The sequence below is a fragment of the Eptatretus burgeri genome, chromosome 10 (genome assembly GCF_056783735.1).
Source record: "Eptatretus burgeri isolate ZD-2024b chromosome 10, Ebu_testis_v1, whole genome shotgun sequence".
NCBI classification, from domain to species: Eukaryota; Metazoa; Chordata; class Myxini; order Myxiniformes; family Myxinidae; genus Eptatretus; species Eptatretus burgeri.
The window spans coordinates 91,663,992-91,683,991 of NC_140970.1; the positions used below are offsets into that span (position 1 = coordinate 91,663,992).

The 20,000-nt window shown below is 44.1% G+C and overlaps 1 protein-coding gene across 8 annotated transcripts in view; it reads right to left on the reverse strand.

Moving 5' to 3' along the window:
- LOC147019110 (pleckstrin homology domain-containing family G member 5-like) overlaps positions 1-20,000 on the reverse strand; it is a 74,801-nt gene that overhangs the window by 14,541 nt on the left and 40,260 nt on the right. For all 8 annotated transcript variants that reach the window (XM_085899424.1, XM_085899425.1, XM_085899419.1 and 5 more), the window contains 12 exons: positions 19,910-20,000; positions 19,651-19,800; positions 17,147-17,242; positions 16,960-17,010; positions 12,925-13,074; positions 12,365-12,475; positions 11,488-11,634; positions 11,196-11,333; positions 10,117-10,227; positions 9,555-9,687; positions 8,269-8,384; positions 5,516-5,613 (listed from right to left, as the gene is read on the reverse strand). The exon at positions 19,910-20,000 is cut by the window's right edge and continues 62 nt beyond it. In XM_085899424.1, the coding sequence (XP_085755550.1) occupies positions 5,516-5,613; positions 8,269-8,384; positions 9,555-9,687; positions 10,117-10,227; positions 11,196-11,333; positions 11,488-11,634; positions 12,365-12,475; positions 12,925-13,074; positions 16,960-17,010; positions 17,147-17,242; positions 19,651-19,800; positions 19,910-20,000 (1,392 nt within the window). The remainder of the gene's footprint in view (positions 1-5,515; positions 5,614-8,268; positions 8,385-9,554; positions 9,688-10,116; positions 10,228-11,195; positions 11,334-11,487; positions 11,635-12,364; positions 12,476-12,924; positions 13,075-16,959; positions 17,011-17,146; positions 17,243-19,650; positions 19,801-19,909) is intronic.

Sequence of the window (20,000 nt, forward strand, 5' to 3'; positions counted from 1 at the left end):
AAGATCAAAATGGACAATCGTTTTTACATGGGGTTTGTAACTGCTGTGTATGTAAATAGAGTTTGCATATTGCCGTGTGCATGGAATGTGTGAAATTTCACTGCCCGCCATGTACGTGTGAGGCTGCCCTTCGGATAACCTAACAGTGATTGAATGAATTTGAATCTGCCCACGGAGAAATAAAATCTCGCGCTTTTCCAAATGGCTGCCCGCTTCTCTAACAGCTCGACGGCGGGAAGAGGAGGACGTCCCCACCCAATTAACGTGTTAAACAGTTTAATAATGAAAGAATAGTACCAATCCAACAAAGCAAGGTTAACAAATCACGAAAACAAACAGCAACTATATTAAATGATGAGAGCATAAATCGCAGCAGAATGCTGACAAGGAAAACACAGAACATGTCATGTTAACTTAACATGGACTTGGTAGGGATAGATGGGGGTTTGCAAATTAATAAATTTGATGTTGGGGCAAAAGAAAGCAACTGGAGGTAAGGGGGATCATTTACGTCTCCTCCAACCCCTGTGCTGGCAGGCTGGTGCGGGTGCAGCGACATATGAACAGCTCTCGCTGTCGAGTCATTCATAATCTCACCCTGTCAATTTCCACCACCCACAACCATTCCCTCTCTCCTCCCTTTTAGCTCACACATCCTTGCTCCCACTCTCTCTCCCTCTGCAAATTGCTCACTTACACTGAACAACAAATTTCAAAAAATTATTTTTACTGGAGATGTGTAAAGTGATCTGCGGAGACTTGAAAGTGGTGGCGCTGTTGTTAGGGCTGCAGTCAGGCTACACGAAATACATGTGCTTCCTTTGTCTCTGGGATAGCAGAGACGACAAGAATCACTGGACGAAGAAAGATTGGGAAGAGCGAAAAGAGCATGTACCTGGTCGACACAACGTGAAGCATGTCGCCCTTGTCGACCCAGCCAAGGTTTTCCTTCCACCACTCCACATAAAGCTCGGCTTGATGAAAAGTTTTGTACGGGCAATGGATCTGAATGGGCGTGGGTTTTTATACCTCAAGGAAAAGTTTGGCAACACCTTGTCGGAGGCCAAGATCAAGGCTGGTGTCTTTGTTGGACCGCAAATCCGACAGATTATGAAGGACGAAACTTTTCCGACAACTCTAAACCCCAAAGAGCTGGCAGCGTGGAGGAGCTTCAAAGCTGTGACGGACAACTTTTTGGGGAACGAGCGTGCGGACAACTATGAAGAAATAGTGCAGCAGCTGCTGGAGTCCTTCAGGAAACTTGGCTCCAGGATGTCCCTGAAAATCCATTTCCTACACCAGCACCTGAACTTCTTCCCTGACAACTTGGGAGCAGTCTCGGACGAGCATGGCGAGCGATTCCACCAAGAGATTTCACTCATGGAGACGCGTTACCAAGGGCGGCACAACCCGAACATGATGGGCGATTTCTGCTGGTTCCTGCATCGTGAAACTGACACAGAGCAGCACAAACGCAAAGCCAAATGCCTAAAGCATTTTTAATTACATTCTAGTGAAGTTTTTCTGTAATTTCTATAATTTTGAAGCATTCATGATGAAATAAATGAATAAATGAATTTTTGTAAATTTCATTGAAATCCTGACTTCTAGGCAATGGGAATATTTCTGTTCCTGAAAATCCTGACGTGATACAGCAAAACGGTTATGATTTTTGAAATCAGCGTACCCAAATTAGTCTAAATCACTTTACACATCTCCAGTAAAAAAAATTTTGTTGTTCAGTGTTATTTGCCTCCGCAATCTCGGGCTTTTATAACCCAGCCTATGGGGTGGAGTTTTGGAGCACCTGTTACAGCATACCCCATGCACCATACAAAATAATCCAATCTGAATAAGTGCCGCGATTTTGCACCGATTGAACCAGGCTCAAGTGGCTTGGCAGAGATCGAGAGCAGAGTTTGAATGTGTGTGAGTGAGTGTGTGTGTGTGTGTGCGCGCACGATCATTTAATATATAGAAGGAGCTGGGTCTCGGCGTGTCTGCGTGCATGCGTCCATCCGTAAACAATTGTCCGACAGGGGATACCACTCATCAAGCAATAATGGTACCCCCGACACAGCGTAGCCTAGAAATACACGCATACACACGTACACGTACATGTGCTGCACATACATGCACGAGGAGAGTTTGTTTCCTGGCATGGCTCGTACCTAATACATACCCCAGACAGTTTGATCAAAAGAAGGAAGAGAGTAGTAGGGGGAGGGGAAGGGGGAGAGGGAGGATGAGATTTTTTTTTCATTTTGATCTTCCTCTGTGTGTGCTGTTGTATATTATTCCGAATTCAGCATCTAAAAAGGCTGTGATGAATATCCCACTGACATTCTACCCCTCATCGCTCCCTGAGTGTATAGCTAGGCTGCTATCGATACACCGCCTCATTTTATTTTTTCACATTGACACCAACCATCTTTTTTAATAGCAATTACGCAAAGATTGGTATTTCAGTCAGCCAAGCGATGAGTCTTACATCTATCTATAATTCCAGCAATGTCTGTGTCCGCTGTTTCTCGACAACCACTGGTCCTATCAAATTGAAACTTGTCAGGTATATTGCTGGGGACCTGAGGATGTGCCTTTTCAAGGTTTGATATTAATCGGACAAGTGGTTCCCAAGTTATGGCCATTTATTTACCAAACCAATGACAGGACACGTTGCTGCGTAGGTGTGGCCGATGGGGAAAGGGCGCCATTTAGTTACCAACGACAGGACACGTTGCTGCGTGGCCGTCGGGGAAGAGATCTTCAGTTACCAATGACAGGACACGTTGCTTGGCGTTTTGCACCCACAGTATCTATCTTCTTCCATGTATAATTCCAGCAATCTCTGTTTGTTTGCCTTTTCAAGGTTTGAAATTAATCAGACAAGTGGTTCCCAAGTTATGGCCAAGTTAGAGCGCGTTCCCCATTACGGGTTACAACGTACGGACTTCCGGATAGTGATGACTTCGTGTATTCTAATAATTTCTCGATTTCTTATGCGCATTTATAGATAAACACAATGCCACAATCCAGCCGTCGTTTACGAGAGCGAAGGAATGGCCTGTGAGGTTGTTTGAAAGTTTTTTTTTTTTTGCACGTACGGCCATGCACGTATGGGCATGCGAGAGCAAAGGAACGGCCTGTGTGGTTGTTGTTTCTGGCACGCGGTTTGAAAGGTTTTTTTGATTTTTTTTTGCACGTACGGCCACGCACTAGTTCTAGTAATCCTAAGAAGAAGGAAGTGTAGCTGGGTAAGCACAGGCTTGTAGCATCTTACAGGAAGGCCTCAGCCACAGTCAGACAAAGCGAAGTCCTCAGCACTAAACCAATAGTGCCGTTTTCTATAACTGTATAACACATAGTTATACGCCACATTGAGTTATGTGTGCACGTAACACTATTTTCCAAAACAAGTCATCGTCTCGATTTTACCTTGATGCTCTTCTTTAATATATCCTGTATAAATAAAATTGCACCAAGGTAAAGGCCATTCCTGTGCAGCATCCATTTCCCAGTATAGATTTCAAAATCTGATTTCCTTCAATCCATTCAATGTCGCCATTTACTTCCCATTACATCTCACAATAATTATATGATAGGTTATATAAAATTGTAATGCATTTCCAGTTTCTGAAGGGGGTTTGAATCCCTCTCAGGGTATGCTGAACCAAAGCGTGAGGAGTGTGTGTTTGTGTGTGTGTATGTGTGTGTGTGTGTGTGTGTGTGTGTGTGTGTGTGTGTGTGTGAGTGTGTGTGTGTGTGTGTTTGTGTCTTCCCCTCACTCCACCCCTCTCAGCTTCCCCTTCATCCCACCCACTCACAGCTCCCCCCCTAGTCCTGCATCCCATATTTCGCCCCATTCCGCACCCTCCCAACTCTACCCTCCCTCCCCCAACATCTTGCACCCTCCCAGCCTTCCTCCCTACCCTGCACCCTCCCCCTAACTAATTCTGCAACAGGACCGGACTGCATCACCTCATGCGTCCTAAAAATCTGTTCTTGCACATCCTCTCTCTCCTCTTTTCATCCTATCATTTGCCCGAGGTCATCTTCCATCTGCTTGGAAATGCACCAACATTAACAAATTACATAAACAAGGTCCAAAAAAACAGATCCCCTTTCGTAACGATAGACATATCAGCTTACTTCCAATCATCAGCAAGGTCAATGAATCAATCATCGCAGTTGATATGAAATCCTTCCTCTTCTCCAACAATCTGATCTCTGACCATCAGTTTGGATTCAGACGAGGTCACTCTACCTTCGACATGCTGCGTATACTCACCCGACAATGGACGGAGGCCCTCAATATCAGACATTATATCAGGGTCGTCTCACTGGACATATGTCGAGTTTTCGATAGTCTGGCACCCAGTATGGCTCTTTAAACTCTCTGCCTATGGCATCCAGGGCCAACTCCACACACGGCTTACTGACTTCGTCTACTCTCGTAGTCAATGGGTGGCTCTCAACAGAAGCCTTTCTTCTCCTCTCCCTGTTCAGGCTGGAGTGCCTCGAGGCAGTGTTCCGGGCCAAGTCCTATTCCTGATCTTCATCAATGATCTCTCTGATTCTGGAAATTCCTCTTTATATATTTACTGATGACTCTACCCTTTGCCGTGACATCCCTCCTCCTTCAGACAGGCTGCAGCGTCTTCCCTTCCCTCTTCTTCCCTTCCCTCTTCAGACTTTGAAAAAAAAAATCACGAGCTGGTAAAATACTTGGAATATGTCTTTCAATCCTTTCAGAACTCACACTCTCACTGTCTCTTGCTGAAAGGACCATCTGGCAAACCCTCCTATCTACTTTCTTACAACAATCCTCTTGAAGAAATTCAGTCATTTTGAACTCTTGGGTTTCACAATTAGCCATGCTCTTTCTTGGACCAACCACATTTCTAAATTGGCCTTCAAAGCCAGTCACCGACTGGGCATCCTCCATCGTGCAAGGTCCTTTCTTGGCACATGTGAACTCTTATCCACGTAAAAGGCCTTCATCGACAGCTTGATGGAATACTGCTCTCCCCTCTGGGCTGGTGCCCCTGCCTCACAGTTTGCTCAATATGACGCCGTGGAAACCAAGGGTTTCAAGATGATTGAAATCTCCTCTGCAATGAAGCTGAGTAATGGGCCTGTCACTTTGCAATCGCAGACAGGTCGGTGGTCTCTCTGTCTTATACCACCTCGGTTAACCTCCATTCTCCTCCCCAAGTCCACCTACTTACAAATTTCCAGTTTTTCCTTCCTGAGAGTTTGCTTCTGTATTTATCTTGTCCACCCCCTGTGTCCTCCCCTACCCCTCATTCTGACCTGCATCCCTTGGATGTCTGTCTCAATCTACTTTGTGCTTCGGCCCTGCTGTTGGTGTTCCCCCTCTTTCTGTTGTTGCTTCTTTTCCGTTGCAGCCTACAAAGCATTCTGTGTTCTTACTCTTCGCCAAGCCTTGAGTTTGTATTAAAAAACCCCCCCAAAAAAACCAGATGGCCGTGATGCAATGAGGGCTCCGTCTCACATGTTGTAGGTCAGTGCAGTGGCGGAAAAGCGTCTGAGGCTCGGATCACCGTCACTTGAATTTTCAGGAGCCGCAGACCTCGCCGTCGCGAGAACAACCTGCAAACATGGGAACAAATGCCATCACGGGATGCTTGTGAGCTAAGCGAGATCATCCAACCATGAGAAGGAATAAATGGATGAGTGTTTTTGTGAAAGGTTGCCATGATTCGAAAACTCGAGAAATCCATGCATAACAGCGGTCAATCAAAAAGTAAAGAAAAAGATAATCAAGCGGGGAGACTTAAAAGGAAGAGTGAAAGAGACATTCTGCATCAACTCAAAGCTCTTCAGGAGATGAGTGGAGATGATATATATATATATATATATATATATATATATATATATATATATATATATATATATATATATATATATATATATATATATATATGTATATATATTGAACCTATTTGTCTTTATCGCAAGAACTAGTGTAGTGAGAAGGTTATATAATTTATACAAGTGATGTTTTTCAAACGTTTCTGCATCCATAATAAGCAGGTGGTTCCAAAGTGCAACTTGCAATAAGAGACATCAGAGGATGTCATGCGGAAGGGGCAAATAAGACGACGATATGTCGACATCACATTTACGTTACCAATATATTTTACTGAGTATTGTTAAAACTGCAGACAGGACAGCCAGCTTAACCGCCATGACAAAGTGTCCCCTACTCGAACTTGACCAGAATGATGGGCTGATGGGAGCTCAGAATTTGCATAATCACCTTTAAGCTGTCGAGTAGAGGTTCGATTCCCTGAACAATTCAGGTGGTTCGCAGGCAGGGTGTTGCGTAAATGAGTTTGCCAACCTTTGAAAAGGTTGTTTAGCTGGCTGTGCCATCTGTTAGCATTTGCTCGTGCACGTTAAAGATCCCACTGCATTTTTGAAGAGAGTAGACCATTGCATCCCAGTATCTGGGCAAAAGTCCAATTATTATCCCTCCATGCCTCCCCAGAAATTATTCAACTGGAGTTCAGATGCTACACACAAAAGAAGAAAAGACGAGGATTAAGAATATGAAGACCACATCTCCACCTGAAGTGAGCTGCAGCAGTTAATTTAATCAGTTTCACCAACCCCAGTAACATAACTCGTAGCAAGACAACAAAACGCAACCATACTAACGAATGGGCTATCTGGCTGTCCCTCATGGTGAGCATGCTGACAGTGAAGCAGAACCAATCACTGTTCTTGGAAGTTAAGAATCCGATGGTGGTGGTGTAATGGTTCGAGTGTCCGCTCAGAGACTGTGAGGTGGTTCGGTTGGAACCCCGGCCGAGTCATACCAAAGACTTTAAAAATGGCATGTGCTGCTTCCTTGCTTGATGCTCAGCATTTTGAAAGGATTGAGCACAAACAACCAACCTTAGGTTGGCAACCATTACACAAGCTTGATGGGCCTAATGGCCTCCTCCCGTGTTTAAGTTCCTTGTCAGGGAAATAATTTTATAATTAAGTGATAAACAATTATAATAGGAGTGTAAAATGAGTGGTAAACCACAACGAGATACCTGCAATCACAAAGCAATCACAAAGGGGAAGCCTCCCTGACCGGGAGAGGTTTACCCTTGGCGATCGCTCGCGACTTACTCTTGGCCCGTGATCCAATGATGGCCATATTTTGTTCGGACCACCATATGACCTTGACCTTCAACTTTTACGGAAAGAGTGTAGATTAAGGAAATGTGTCCCCATCTCCAGTCCATCCATAAAACTCAACATCACGAAAATTGGAGGAAAATTATCCAAGTTGTGATCAAAAATGTGTTTTTTGTTGACGAGGTCACAATCCAAAAAAGTAGGTTGAGGACACTAATTAAACATCAGGTGCACAACTTCAGTGCAGGTACACTATTATGATGCAAAATCATCTTGGAAGGCCAAGGGGTCTTTGAGATTCCGCATTGGCAAAATCGAGTGAGTGATGACAAAAAAAGACAAAAGAAAAACGCGTTATTTTTTTCAGATCGCCATTTCACCATGATTTTTTTTTTTTTTAACTCGGAGGGGTATGTAAATGAGGCGTAAATGCGACTTGCTGTACGCTAATCTATAGGGAGAGCAATTTCGTTGCGATCAGACAAACTTTAGTCGAGTTATGGTGAAAAATGTTAAAATGATGATAACTGGGTCATGATCTTAAAAAATAGGTTAAGCTCCAAAAAATAGGTCAACCTGTGTACTTTCTATTCGTATTATTGATACAAAATTTCATTCCGAAAGTCCCAGCCGGCTCTGAGATACAGCTCAGAAATTTGGAAATTTGGAGTGTTGAAACTGTAGGAAGTAAATTAAAAAAAAAAAAATATATATATATATATATATATATATATATATATATATATGTATATATATATATATATATACATAAAAAATAAAACATTTTTCTAAATGGTGGTTTCCTCCTCCTCGGGGTCTCAGGAACTCTCTGGTACCAATAAAATTGGGGCCGCTAGTTGTAGAAACAAACCTTACAACAGCAATGAGCTTTGCCCTATGCTAAGGGGAAGGCTTAATTAAGTGGAAAATTTAATTAGCGCTAATAATGGTTCCGACATTGTACAACAGCCCCACGACTTTGCTGTATCAATGTCAGACCGCCATCTTGACTGGTATACAGAACAGTTTTAATGGAATTATTTTTCATGTATCTGATGTTATTTTCCATTTGGACTTGAGGAATCGTGTGGTGAGCAGTGAGAAACCAACCTGTGCATTGAGGAGTGCCTCCTGCCAGTCCTGACTACAGCTTGCACTACTACCTTGCAGAGCCACTGCCGTAGACACCGTGTTAAACTCGTTCAAGCACACCACCAGGAACGCACCTGTGTGCACACGCATGGCCTGGGTTCATCATGCCATTTTGAACACCCGTACTGTATTGCAGCACAGACTCGCAGCACTCTGCACATATTATTACCTATAAGGTGGACGGAGGTTATGTTTACACCCCTGTCTGTCTGTATGTATGTGAGCAGGATATCTCAAAAAAAAATGATGGATGGATTCGGCCGAAATTTGGAGGACAGGTTCGGTGTGTGGGAAGGATGAATCGAATCGATTTTGGTGAAGATCCTGATATGCGCATGTTCGAATTTCTTTTTAAAGTGATTCTTCACCATTGAGAGATGGGATCAAAAATGATGCAGTACGTCAAAAATATTAAAAAAACGAAATATAGCATGATATTTCAAAACCTTGTGGACAAGTTATGACAAAACTTGGTGAACGAGTCGAGTTGGTGATTTGATTTTGGTTTCTATTTTAGATGTGACGAGAACAAAGTGATGCGATTTTGGTTCAGGTCCGGATGAAGATCAGGCCTGTCAGTGGGATACAAAATATAAACCGTTTAACCTGGTGGAGGTATGCACTCCACCAAAGTGCCATTCTAGTTGCGTTTTGCATGATGGATGCAAACTAAACATCCACCCATCCAATTACTGCATGTTCAACAATGTCGTGCTCATCCAGATGGTCAGATTGACAGCATCTCAAAATGCATCATTGCCCGTCCATGTTTGCTTTGTCCTCCAATTAAACTTGAATCGAACAACAGCCAAAAAATAATTCAAAAATAATAATAAAAAAGAGTAAAATTTGTTAATTTGAGAATAATAAAAGTTTGTTGAAAATTTGATGAAAAAATCTCAAATGGTAACGAAAGAAACACGGAAGCGATTACAAGACCCGGACGTCTCACGCTGCGCGGCGGACGGGCTAATAAGGCCTATTGGTACTTCCTGTGACATTGCTTTTTGACATTTTGACCAACTTATTAATTAGTCTTCGCCATATTATCATAATAAAGGTTTGTCGAAAATTTTTATGACAAAAGCTCAAATGGTTAAAAAAAACACAAGTTATGGCCTGGACAGACACACACACACGCACAATTGCAAAACCCCGTCTCAGCGGATGAGCCAATTAGATGCACTTCCAGAGGAAAAAGAAAACACCCGTCACAATTGTCTCGATGAAAGTTTCAAGCTTACCAGGATCTCGAAGTTCACGGAATACAAGTCGATCTAAAGGAAGGGGAGGCCGGATGATCTTCGCCTTCTCACCCTTTCTTGTTGGTTTGGTGATTAGTAGCAGGTCAGTGAAAAGCAGACAGTGAACATCAACCTTCATGTGAGAGTTCGACAGGGAGGAGTGGGAATTGGGAGGGATAAGGCTGTGAGCATTTGGAATATTTCAAATTGTGTGTGAAAGCAAGCTCAAGAGTTGATTGAGGTTGTTCACTCACTGAGTGTACAGTGAGCAGTGCTGTGCTTATTTGACAGAGTGATTCAACCATGGCTTCATATACCTCGTGATTTGGACAACAAATCTTGCTGAGAATCACCACTACATGTTTGTTGACATCACTCTGTGACCTTCATTCGTTCGGAACAAACGTACAAACTAAAGAGAAGAAGAATGTCCGATGACGAGTCAAACCATTTCCTTTACCTACCTGCCCACTTTGATTAATTGTTATAACCCCCTCCCAAGCTCAATCTAAAATTCTCCTTTACCCTCATTTCCTTTGCCCCGTTCATTCTTTACATTCACCTTGTCTCGACCATCTCGTAACTTCAGACCACTTTCGTACAGAAGGGATCGCGAAGTTTCTGACCCCAGCACAGGAAGAGAAAGGTCCAGCTGAGAAAATTCCATGAGGATCTAACACACACATGCACGCACGCGCACACACCAAATCCATATCAAGGAAATGCCAATATAAAGCATCTTCACACACAACTGCAGAACTGAAAGAATTAGTGGCCGAGTTGCACTGAGACATACAATAGTTAAGACTAATTTGAGAAGAAAACAAGACAAAGTATTTAATGTAGAGCCTCCTAGGTGTATGCCTGGTGTTGGCTTAATGGTAAGGGTGGTGGGCTTGGGATCCTAGGATCCTGAGTTCAAATCCCGCTCAGCTGTTGAATTAATACCAGGTGGGGTTAACTCGACCTGTCCTCCTTCAGAGGTCGGAAAAATGAGTACCAGCATGCTGGTATACTGTGTCGGAGTGGTGACGTGTCCAGGATTGTGCCCAATAACCAAGGAGACTGCTTAAGCAGCACCAATGCTCTGCACAGAGTATGGTCCCAATCTCCTCTCCTCCTCTTCCTCGGTGTATAGTGTACGGATTAAAGTAAATATGAGAATGAACGATCTTTTTTAAAGTAGATCTGCACGTGGACTCTCACACTAACACCGATCACAAGAGTCTCTGCAGTCCATTGGGGAATGAATGGATGAGGTTAAAGATAACAGACTATATCCCCAACCCTTCCTCCTCCCTCCTCAAAATCCCCCCCCCCCACCACCCCACCTCTCCCACAATGAAAAATGGGATTTTCAAGTCTGAGCTGCTTTGGTAGGAATTGTTAAAAATAGAACCGGCTCACTCAATCAAAGCATTATATTCACCACACCATATTAATTTTTTTTAATACAACGTCAAGGCTCATGGAAGAGCTTTGCGTGATGCACGCGGGGTAATAAAGATTGCACAATAAGGAGTCCAGATTACAGGAACCTCTTCCTACATTGCATCGGCATCCACATACAAACACAAACAAAGGGGGGTGGGGGGTGGGGGGAGTGGGGGAGTGGTTAATTTGCCTTGTTGCATCGCTCACCCGATCAATCTCCTCGGAACCGGATTCAACCACCTCGTAGCCTTCGATCCAATCGAGCACCGCCTCCATCCGCTGCTGTTGCTGTCGTCGTAGCATCTCATTGTTCACCCAAGTGATGAAGACTTCCACTTGTTTCACCTACAAATACCAACAGCCAATCACTCTGCACAACAACAACAACAACAACAACAACAACAACAACAACAACAACAACAACAACCATGGTGTCGTCAGGCTGTTTCCACAAGTCGCAAAGGACAGCATAGAAAGAGTAATGCATGTGAGCAGCCACCAGAGCAGAGAGAATGGGGCAGTCCTTTTCACGACTCTTCTTCAGCACGGCATTAAGCAGCAGAGGGTATTTGGTGAGACGTTGGTGTGGTGCAGCCAGCATGTCGTTCAACTTCAACCGACTGCACTGCTTCTGGCTTTCCGCCCACTGGACACAATATGGCTCAGTTTTGACTTCACCACAAAATCACATTCACTTCAAACTGCCATTTCATCCTGAAGGTACTTTCATAACACTAACACACCTCATGCTGATGATGACGACTACAGCTTAAGAAAGCAGACAATATCGAAAATGGTCTGCCACGTGTGTTATTATCCGAGCGAGACACAGGCCACCGCATGTGCTGCATCTCCAATCTATCCTCCATAAAATGTTTTTTTTTCCAAAATGGTCAGAGTTTTGCTCGTCAATGTAGAGTGTGCATTGAACTTTTTCATGAAAGGTCATCCAATCTGATTCAAAAGAAGCTATTTATCTGCACTCCCAAGAGTTAATCCACTCGAGCGAAGCCGACAGTACGCCGTCGCAAATCCCCACACTTCCCACCGAGAGCAAAGTTGAAAGATGGCAAAAAGTTCCATCTGGAATGGCCCAATATGACGTTTTTGAGTTGAAATGCTGTTTTTCTTTCACATTTTGACCCCAATGACCCACCCCCTGTGGGTCAACTGGGGATCAGATCCAAAAAGCGTTACATGCTGTGTTTCATGCGTCCCCCAATGTTGAAAAATGTTTTTTGTTCAATGCGTTTTTCAAAGATTGTGGAGATAACAAGTGCATACGTGAATATCGGCTTCAATCGCCATCACCGATGTTGTTTCCCACCTTTCATTCCACACCCGTGCCTCACATGTACCTTATAAACTACACTCACCGTGAGGAAAACACGAAACAGGTCACTTTCTCGAATCAGAACACGCAAGTACTCCTGGCTATTCTCCTCCCCCATGCAGTACACCAGGTATGGTTCAAACTGCTCACCGAACTGCAGGCGCCACACAAAACAACCGCACATCTTAACAAGCCGCGCTGATCAGAAATACAGAGAGGAATTTTAACTCTTGCCTTTTTTTTCTTCCAATGGGGGTCGTGCGCCTTGGTGTGCGTGTGGTGTGAGGTTTTGAGGATTCCGTTAACATTTATGGCTTGGCAGCAGTACCAGAAGCTCGTCATAACCCGTGACCGAGAGAACACCTAAAACCTTTTTAACCACCACAGGAGGCTGTGGTCGGTGAATTGGAGAGTCATGCTTAATGCTGACCAATCTCAAATCAATCTTTTTTGGCAGGTTCACTCTCATCCGCCTGCGTTGCTTCGATAGTACGAGGAAACTTTTTGGACTGCAAATGAAAAAAAAAAGTATATTCTATTTTGGTTCGTAAAAGGACAGCTCTACTGTTCTTCTTTGAAGAATGCATCGCAAAAAAAACTCACTGACTTGAAGGAGTCCTGCAAGAGAGTGGGGTCAATTCCACTTCGATGCTTCTGACATTGCTCCAGCACCGGATACAACCTCTGCTTCCAGAAAGCTTGATGTAAAGCGAGTAGCTGTCGGATGTTGATGAACAACTTGTTTGGGTTAACCTGGGAACACCACAATCACACCACATGCCTACTCGGGAGGTGTTCAGCTTGAGTAGACATACGGACATATCATCAACCAATCAGAGTCACTTTGTGCACAGATACACATCATCATCGTTTTACAGCCGTTTACATGCTTGCATGTTTAAGCCGTGGTTCATCTAATGGCTGCTTTCCAGGCTACACGATCCCTTGCTCGCCCTCTTGTTACGCCTTTAACTCTGAAGTCGTCTCTCAGCAATACATCCCATGTTTTCCTCGGATGGCCTCCAGCTCTCCTTCCATTCACATTCATATTTATACACCTCTTTACACAGCTGCCCGCACCCATCGTTTCTATATGTCCGAACCATCTCAACCTACCCCAATGCATAACCTCACCGATGCTTTCTACTCCCAACCTATCTCTTAGTTCCACATTTGGTTTCCTATCCTTCAGTGTCACATCACACGTCAACCTCACCATTCTCATTTCATTACGTTCACACCTCCGTTCATCCTCCTTTTTGATCACCCATGTTTCACCGACTTACAACTTCACGCTTCCAAAGCAAGCTGCGCAGTTATCCATTTCATTGGAAAAAGGTCCCTCTTGATGTCAGTAAGGGTAACAACTCCCAAAACTTCCTCTAGCCACTTCTAATTCATGCAATCACTGCTGCCTCCACACCGCCACCTGCACTAATCATATCACCAAGGTAACAGAATTTATCGACACGTTCCAGGGATATATCCCCATAAACTGACCTTTCCACTCTAACTGGTGTCACTTGCTTACCTGTGGAAACAGCACATTTGAAGTCAGGAACCACCTGCAGTCTACCACTGATGCCACTACACCTCTTGTGCACCCAGAAGTTGCAGGATTTACACAATATTGAATTGCTACAAACACCTTTTCTACAGACAGCACAGGGCCACCTCCCTCTTATTTCCACACTTCCTTCTCACGCACCACTAATCGGTACTTTTGTTTTCCCCGTATTCACTTTCAGTCCTCTGGCCTCCATACCCTCGTTCCATATTGCATATTCATCCATTACCTCTTCCACGCTGTTGGCTAACAGCACCAGGTCATCAGCATACAGGAGTTCCCAAGGTGAGCCTCCTCTGAATTCCTGTGCTATAGCCTCGAGAACCATGATGAACAAGATTGGGCTCCAGACTGACCCCTGATGAACACCCACTTTCACTTAAAAATCCTCACTCTGCACTCCATTTCCCCTCACAGAGGTTTTTGGGCCATCATACATCGCCATGACTACCCAAACTAACCAATCCTCCACACGTAACTTTCTCATGGACCATTGTACCACTTCCTGAGGCACCCTATCAAACGCCTTCTCCAAATCCACAAATATAAAGTGCATTTGTTTATTGTTCCCCAGACATTTTTTCCTGTAATTACCTAACTCTAAAAATAGCCTCCATCGTGCCCCTTCGTGGCATGAACACACGTGTAAAATTTACAAACTGATCCGCATGAAAGCAAACAATTTATGATGGATGCGAAAACTTGACATTGATAAAATCTATATATTAACGCTGAAGGACCAATTTTGTGCTCCTCCTAGCGGTCGCGTCAAGTTTTTCTCGGTACTGTGACCTGGACTGAAAGAAACGTCGTACCTGCAAGAGTGCATCGCACATAGTGGCAATCGTTAAACTTCAACTCTGAAGCAGAATAAACACTTTTCTTTGAGATGGGGGCGAGGAGTGAAGAGGCGGGGGCAGGGGATGAAGAGACGGGGGCAGGGGATGAAGAGACAGGGGCAGGGAGTGAAGAGGCGGGGGCAGGGGATGAAGAGATGGGGGCAGGGAGTGAAGAGGTGGGGGCAGGAGATGAAGAGACGGGGGCGAGGAGTGAAGAGGCGGGGGCAGGGGATGAAGAGACGGGGGCAGGGAGTGAAGAGGCAGGGGCAGGAGATGAAGAGACGGGGGCGAGGAGTGAAGAGGCGGGGGCAGGGGATGAAGAGACGGGGCAGGGAGTGAAGTGGCGGGGGCAAGGTAAGCAAATTTTTGGGCGGGGGTAAGCAAATTGAAAGCGGGAGATGGGGGGGGAATGGGGTGGGGGATGAGTGGGAGGGGGCTGGGGTGAATTAGGCAGGGTTGAGTGTGAGGGGGTGGACAGGGGCGGGGCCCGGGGGTAAGTGGGGCGGGGAATCAAGAGACAGGGGGCGGGGAGTGAAGAGGCGGGGGCGCGGCCGAGGTAATTAAATTTTTGGGCGGGGGTAAGCAAATTGAAGGCGGGGGGGAATGGGGCAGAGGCAGAGGATGAGTAGGCAGGGGCAAGCACGCCCTGTCCAGTCCATGTCCCTCGAGTGTGGGTGAGCTGGTGAGGGTGGTTGAATGAACGGAATCCGTCTGTGACGGGGTTTCGGCTCGTACTTATTAATGCAGAAAGGTGAGGAATCATTTGCTTGATGGTAAGATGGTAATAATTTTCAACATAAATCCAGGACAATTAAGCATGTAGATAAATTGTATTCTGCAATTTTTGTTTGATTTATCAGAATAAAGTTTCTAATTTTGCTTGCTTCATGCAAGCGACACCCCTCTCCTCACCAAGATGGGGCAGAGCAAATTTCAGGCAAATGCACAAGCACGGTCGAAGCCACAGTGGTACGCACAAATCGTTCATCCACACTATAAAAGGAGCCAGGCTTGCATCCGTCCGTCCGTGTGAGTTCCACCCACTGGTTGGACAGTTCGCTTGATTCCACGCACAATTTCTATACCACGGCTGTCAATTTAGGAACTCTTCAGCATTTACCCTTTATAACCCTTTAGAACTTTAGAAATCTTTCCCTCAAGTCTCAAGCAGCGTGGAGCAAAGATGGGACAGAGTTGTGAAGGGAAGGCTGAGGTTTTTTGTGAAGAGTTGTCAGAATTGCATGTGTAAGTTTACTCACAGTAAGAATGCAAACGTGTGTGTGTCACTGTAGGGGGGACGATGCAATTACCTTATGGGTAATGTGCTCGTACATTATAATGTACACGGATTGTATTTCTGTCCATTAAGTACATGTCTACTGCCTGTGCCATGGTTATGGTCAAATAGTCATTAATTCTTCATTTAATTACCTGAAGTTGAATTTTCCATACTCACCCACAGGATGGGTAGACAGCTAGTTAAGAGAAAACTAAAATGTGATGTTTGTGTTGCCGAGAATGCAATCTTTGCATATAAGAACAGTCCACACACATTCCATTCTGTATATATGTATATATATATATATATATATATATATATATATATATATATATATATATATATATATATATATATATATATATATATATATATATATATATACATACATATTAAAAGCACTCATGCTGCATTAACGAACAAGTAACCATGAGCAATTTTACTAGAGAAGATAGTCTCACTTTGAACCAAAGGTCAAATGAACGCAAAACCTCAAATCACAAATCACTTCCCCATCCTGCTGATCTCTCCACCCAATTCCCTTGACGAACAGCTTATCCTTCCTAATCGCTGACTTGATGCAGAATCGGTATTAGATCATAATCCAGTAAAATTGCTCGTGAATTGCAAATAACATCTATTCAATTTCATATTAATTTGTACGGCTCGCCGAGCTGCCCAGCCGGTACATCCAGCACCTTGGTTTCATGCGAATAGATGAGAATCACAGCCGTGTGTGTGTGTGTGTGTGTGTGTACACGCGCGCGCACACACGCGTGTGTAAGCATATTGGAAAGGAACAATATTGATCAAAGTCCCTTCATTATATATCGTATTCTAAAACGAATCAGAAAAGCAAGCACGAAACCAAACCAGAGAGGTCCATTTTAAAGTAGTTCTTGTATAACTTAAAAAAATGGCACGATGATAAGTACAGGGGCTCCTTCACTCACCTCCTTCAAGAACCCACATTTCTGCAGGTCGAGCAGGCACAAAATGAAGATCTAAAACAAAAGATGCAAGAACAGACATCTTATTCATGACGGCTTCCGCTTGTCTTTTGGATCCCACAATCGCATGCAACTTCTTTAGTCGTCCACGGTTTTACCCATGAACAGTTGTTAGCTTCATTGTCCTTACATCAGTCACGACCTGCAGGGTTTTGATGTACGACACCTCAGTGCTGAGAAGCTCCCAGAGTGCCTCCTGCTGCTGGATCTCCTTCTGGCTGAAATTCTGCAGACAAGATTCCACCATGAATGTACAACCAACATGCACATGTACAAGCTTCTCATGGAGTGTATTGTGTGGTGGAGGTTTTCGATGTTTTCACATGAACGCTGCAAAGATCTCTCGGGTAGATTTGTGAACACGATGCTTAATGCCGCCACTTACTGTTTGACCTCTGGCTTACACCGAACATTTGCTTGTGGGTAGGTCATATTGCAGGGTATTGTTGGAAGAGACGAGGAAATATTGTGGATTATGTGGAACCGCAGTTCTGGCTGTGAATTTTGATGTCACAGTGATTGCCCCATCATCACATCGGTAATTCGGTTAGGGGATCAGTGGGGGTGGTTCCACCTTTCATAATTGCAATAAGAAAGTATAAGAGTCAAGAAAGGAGACCGACACAAGATGTAGGTTATACCAGATGAGCAGACAGATTACATCCTCCCTGAAGGTCATCAGTGAGCCAGCTTGGCTTTTCCTGTCTTCCCACTCTTCCAAGACAACTCTACGGCCTTCCTTCTCTTTCCTAGCATATCCCCCCACTTCCATTTGATTTCTCAATTTCAATTGTCTTACTTTAGCACCCCCCAAACCACTTCCCGCAACCCCTGCCACACCTTGCACACATAATAAATATACGGCCTATTTAGGCACTGGGAGGAGGGATAACAACGCTGAAACATTCGCTGCCGATTCATCAAAACGACGAGGAGAGGAAAATCAGAACTCACCATCTGATAAATATTGCTTCCTGAACTACTGAATGAGTCATGACCAGTTATACGAAAACAAAAATAGAAGATTTCATTTCACTCAATTTTTAGTCTCCTATTCTCATTTCCTCATATCTCCTGCAAAAAATAGCAGCTCGATCACGTTCAACGTTGACAGTTGAAATTGCCAATATCTCCTGAATGATAAAATTACATTGCAGAACATCGCCGACAGCGGCATGTGTTATCTGCTCCATCCCAGAAAATGTGTTTTATAAGAAGAATCATGTACGTCTGTCTCTTCCTATACTTTCATTCCCCGCCATATCTTCCCTGAAGAGAAAACATTCATCCAGGTTTCCAAATGATAATGTCCGGACAATCGGATGTGTTCACTCCTGCAAATCATCCTGTGATGGAGAAAATTGACCGCAATGCAAAGTCTCCAGAGCCAAATTAAATAACATGAGTTATCTTACAAGGAAGCCTGGTGTCGACTTAATGGTTAAGATCTTAGGGTCCTGAGTTTGAGCCCCTGTCGTGCTGTTGAAATAACACCAGGTGGATTGACTCAGGCTGTCGTCCTTTTGAGGTTGGTAAAATGAGTACCAGCTTTTTGAGGGTAATAAGCCATTCGAGTTTCCTGTGTTGGAGTGGTGACCCATCCTAGACTGTACTCCTTAGGCAAATGAAACTGCCTCGGTAGCCCGATGCACCTCATGGCATAAAAGGAATGCTTATTGTTATTGGTTATCTTACAAGGAACTTCAATGCACGAGGAGGCCATTCGGACCATCAAGCATACGTCTTGGTTGCTTGTCTGTGCTCTATCCTTTTTATATGCGAAGCATCAAGCAAGGAGGCATCACGTACCATTTTCAAAGTTTTTGGTATGAATCAGCCAGGATTCGAATCACCGACCTCCCAGACTCAGCGCGGTGCGCTCTAAGCGTTACGCCACTGAGTCGCATATAAATAAATTAGGAGACCGCATTGTCCCATTTTTACCATATTGACCTTTGAAAGTCCACTTGTACTCCTTAAGCATGAAACAACATTGCTCATGCCATGCTGAATAAGCACAGACCCCAACTCAATCCATGAGCTACCTGGAGCATTTTCATCCATTTTGAAAAGGTCCTGCATAGCTGCACTACACCACTTGTACAACTTGTGTTACGGATGATATGATCTGGCATTGTGGATTATAGTACGATGTAACACTGCACTGTACTGTACTACAAGTATAACACTCATGTTGTTGTGGATAAAGTTTCACCACTGCAAGATATACAGCAGTCTTTGCCAAGAACTCATGATTCGTGTTGCAAGATCCATTAGTGAGATCTCATTTAAGATTCATGTGTTAATGGTACATGGATGACATTATAGAATCATCACTCAGGCTTCACAAGATCATTGGTTTTCACATACCCCATTCATAACTTCTTCTTTTTTAATGCCTAAGTGTTTGTAGAATAAAGAAGAAAATGGCTGTATATGACTTATGATCCCATTAACACATAACATCTCAATTGTAATGAAAACCATGCTCAGTTATCTGAGACAGAACAGACCACTCTCCTTTTCGCTGTCTCATATTCTCAAGGCAGGTCACATCCAGCATTCACAGACACAAAAGCTTGTGCAAGCACATGTGAGTAAGCATAACATAGGTTTGGAGTAGAGAAGGCTCACTTGGTGCCCATCACAGATGTCCATCCACGATGTAGGTAGTGATAAGTTGGCAGTGCCAGGCTCAAGGCCGGAGAGACGTGTGCTGGGAAGTCCATGCAGTTCATATGAGGAAAGTCGGCTTTTCAGGATTTCAAGGCGGTCAGCCTGATCCTGTCAAATTGGAGATGGAATCAATGAGCAAGACCATGACAGGAGAGTAACATTACATACGAGATGTTATTTCTGTAAGAGAAATGGGTACTCGGGAGAGCGGTCTCACCTTCACCAATGTTCCTGGATCACTGAACAGCGGTTTTTGTTTTATGGGCCACGTTCCTCCTCCTGAAACACCTCCCTGAGAATCCCCACTC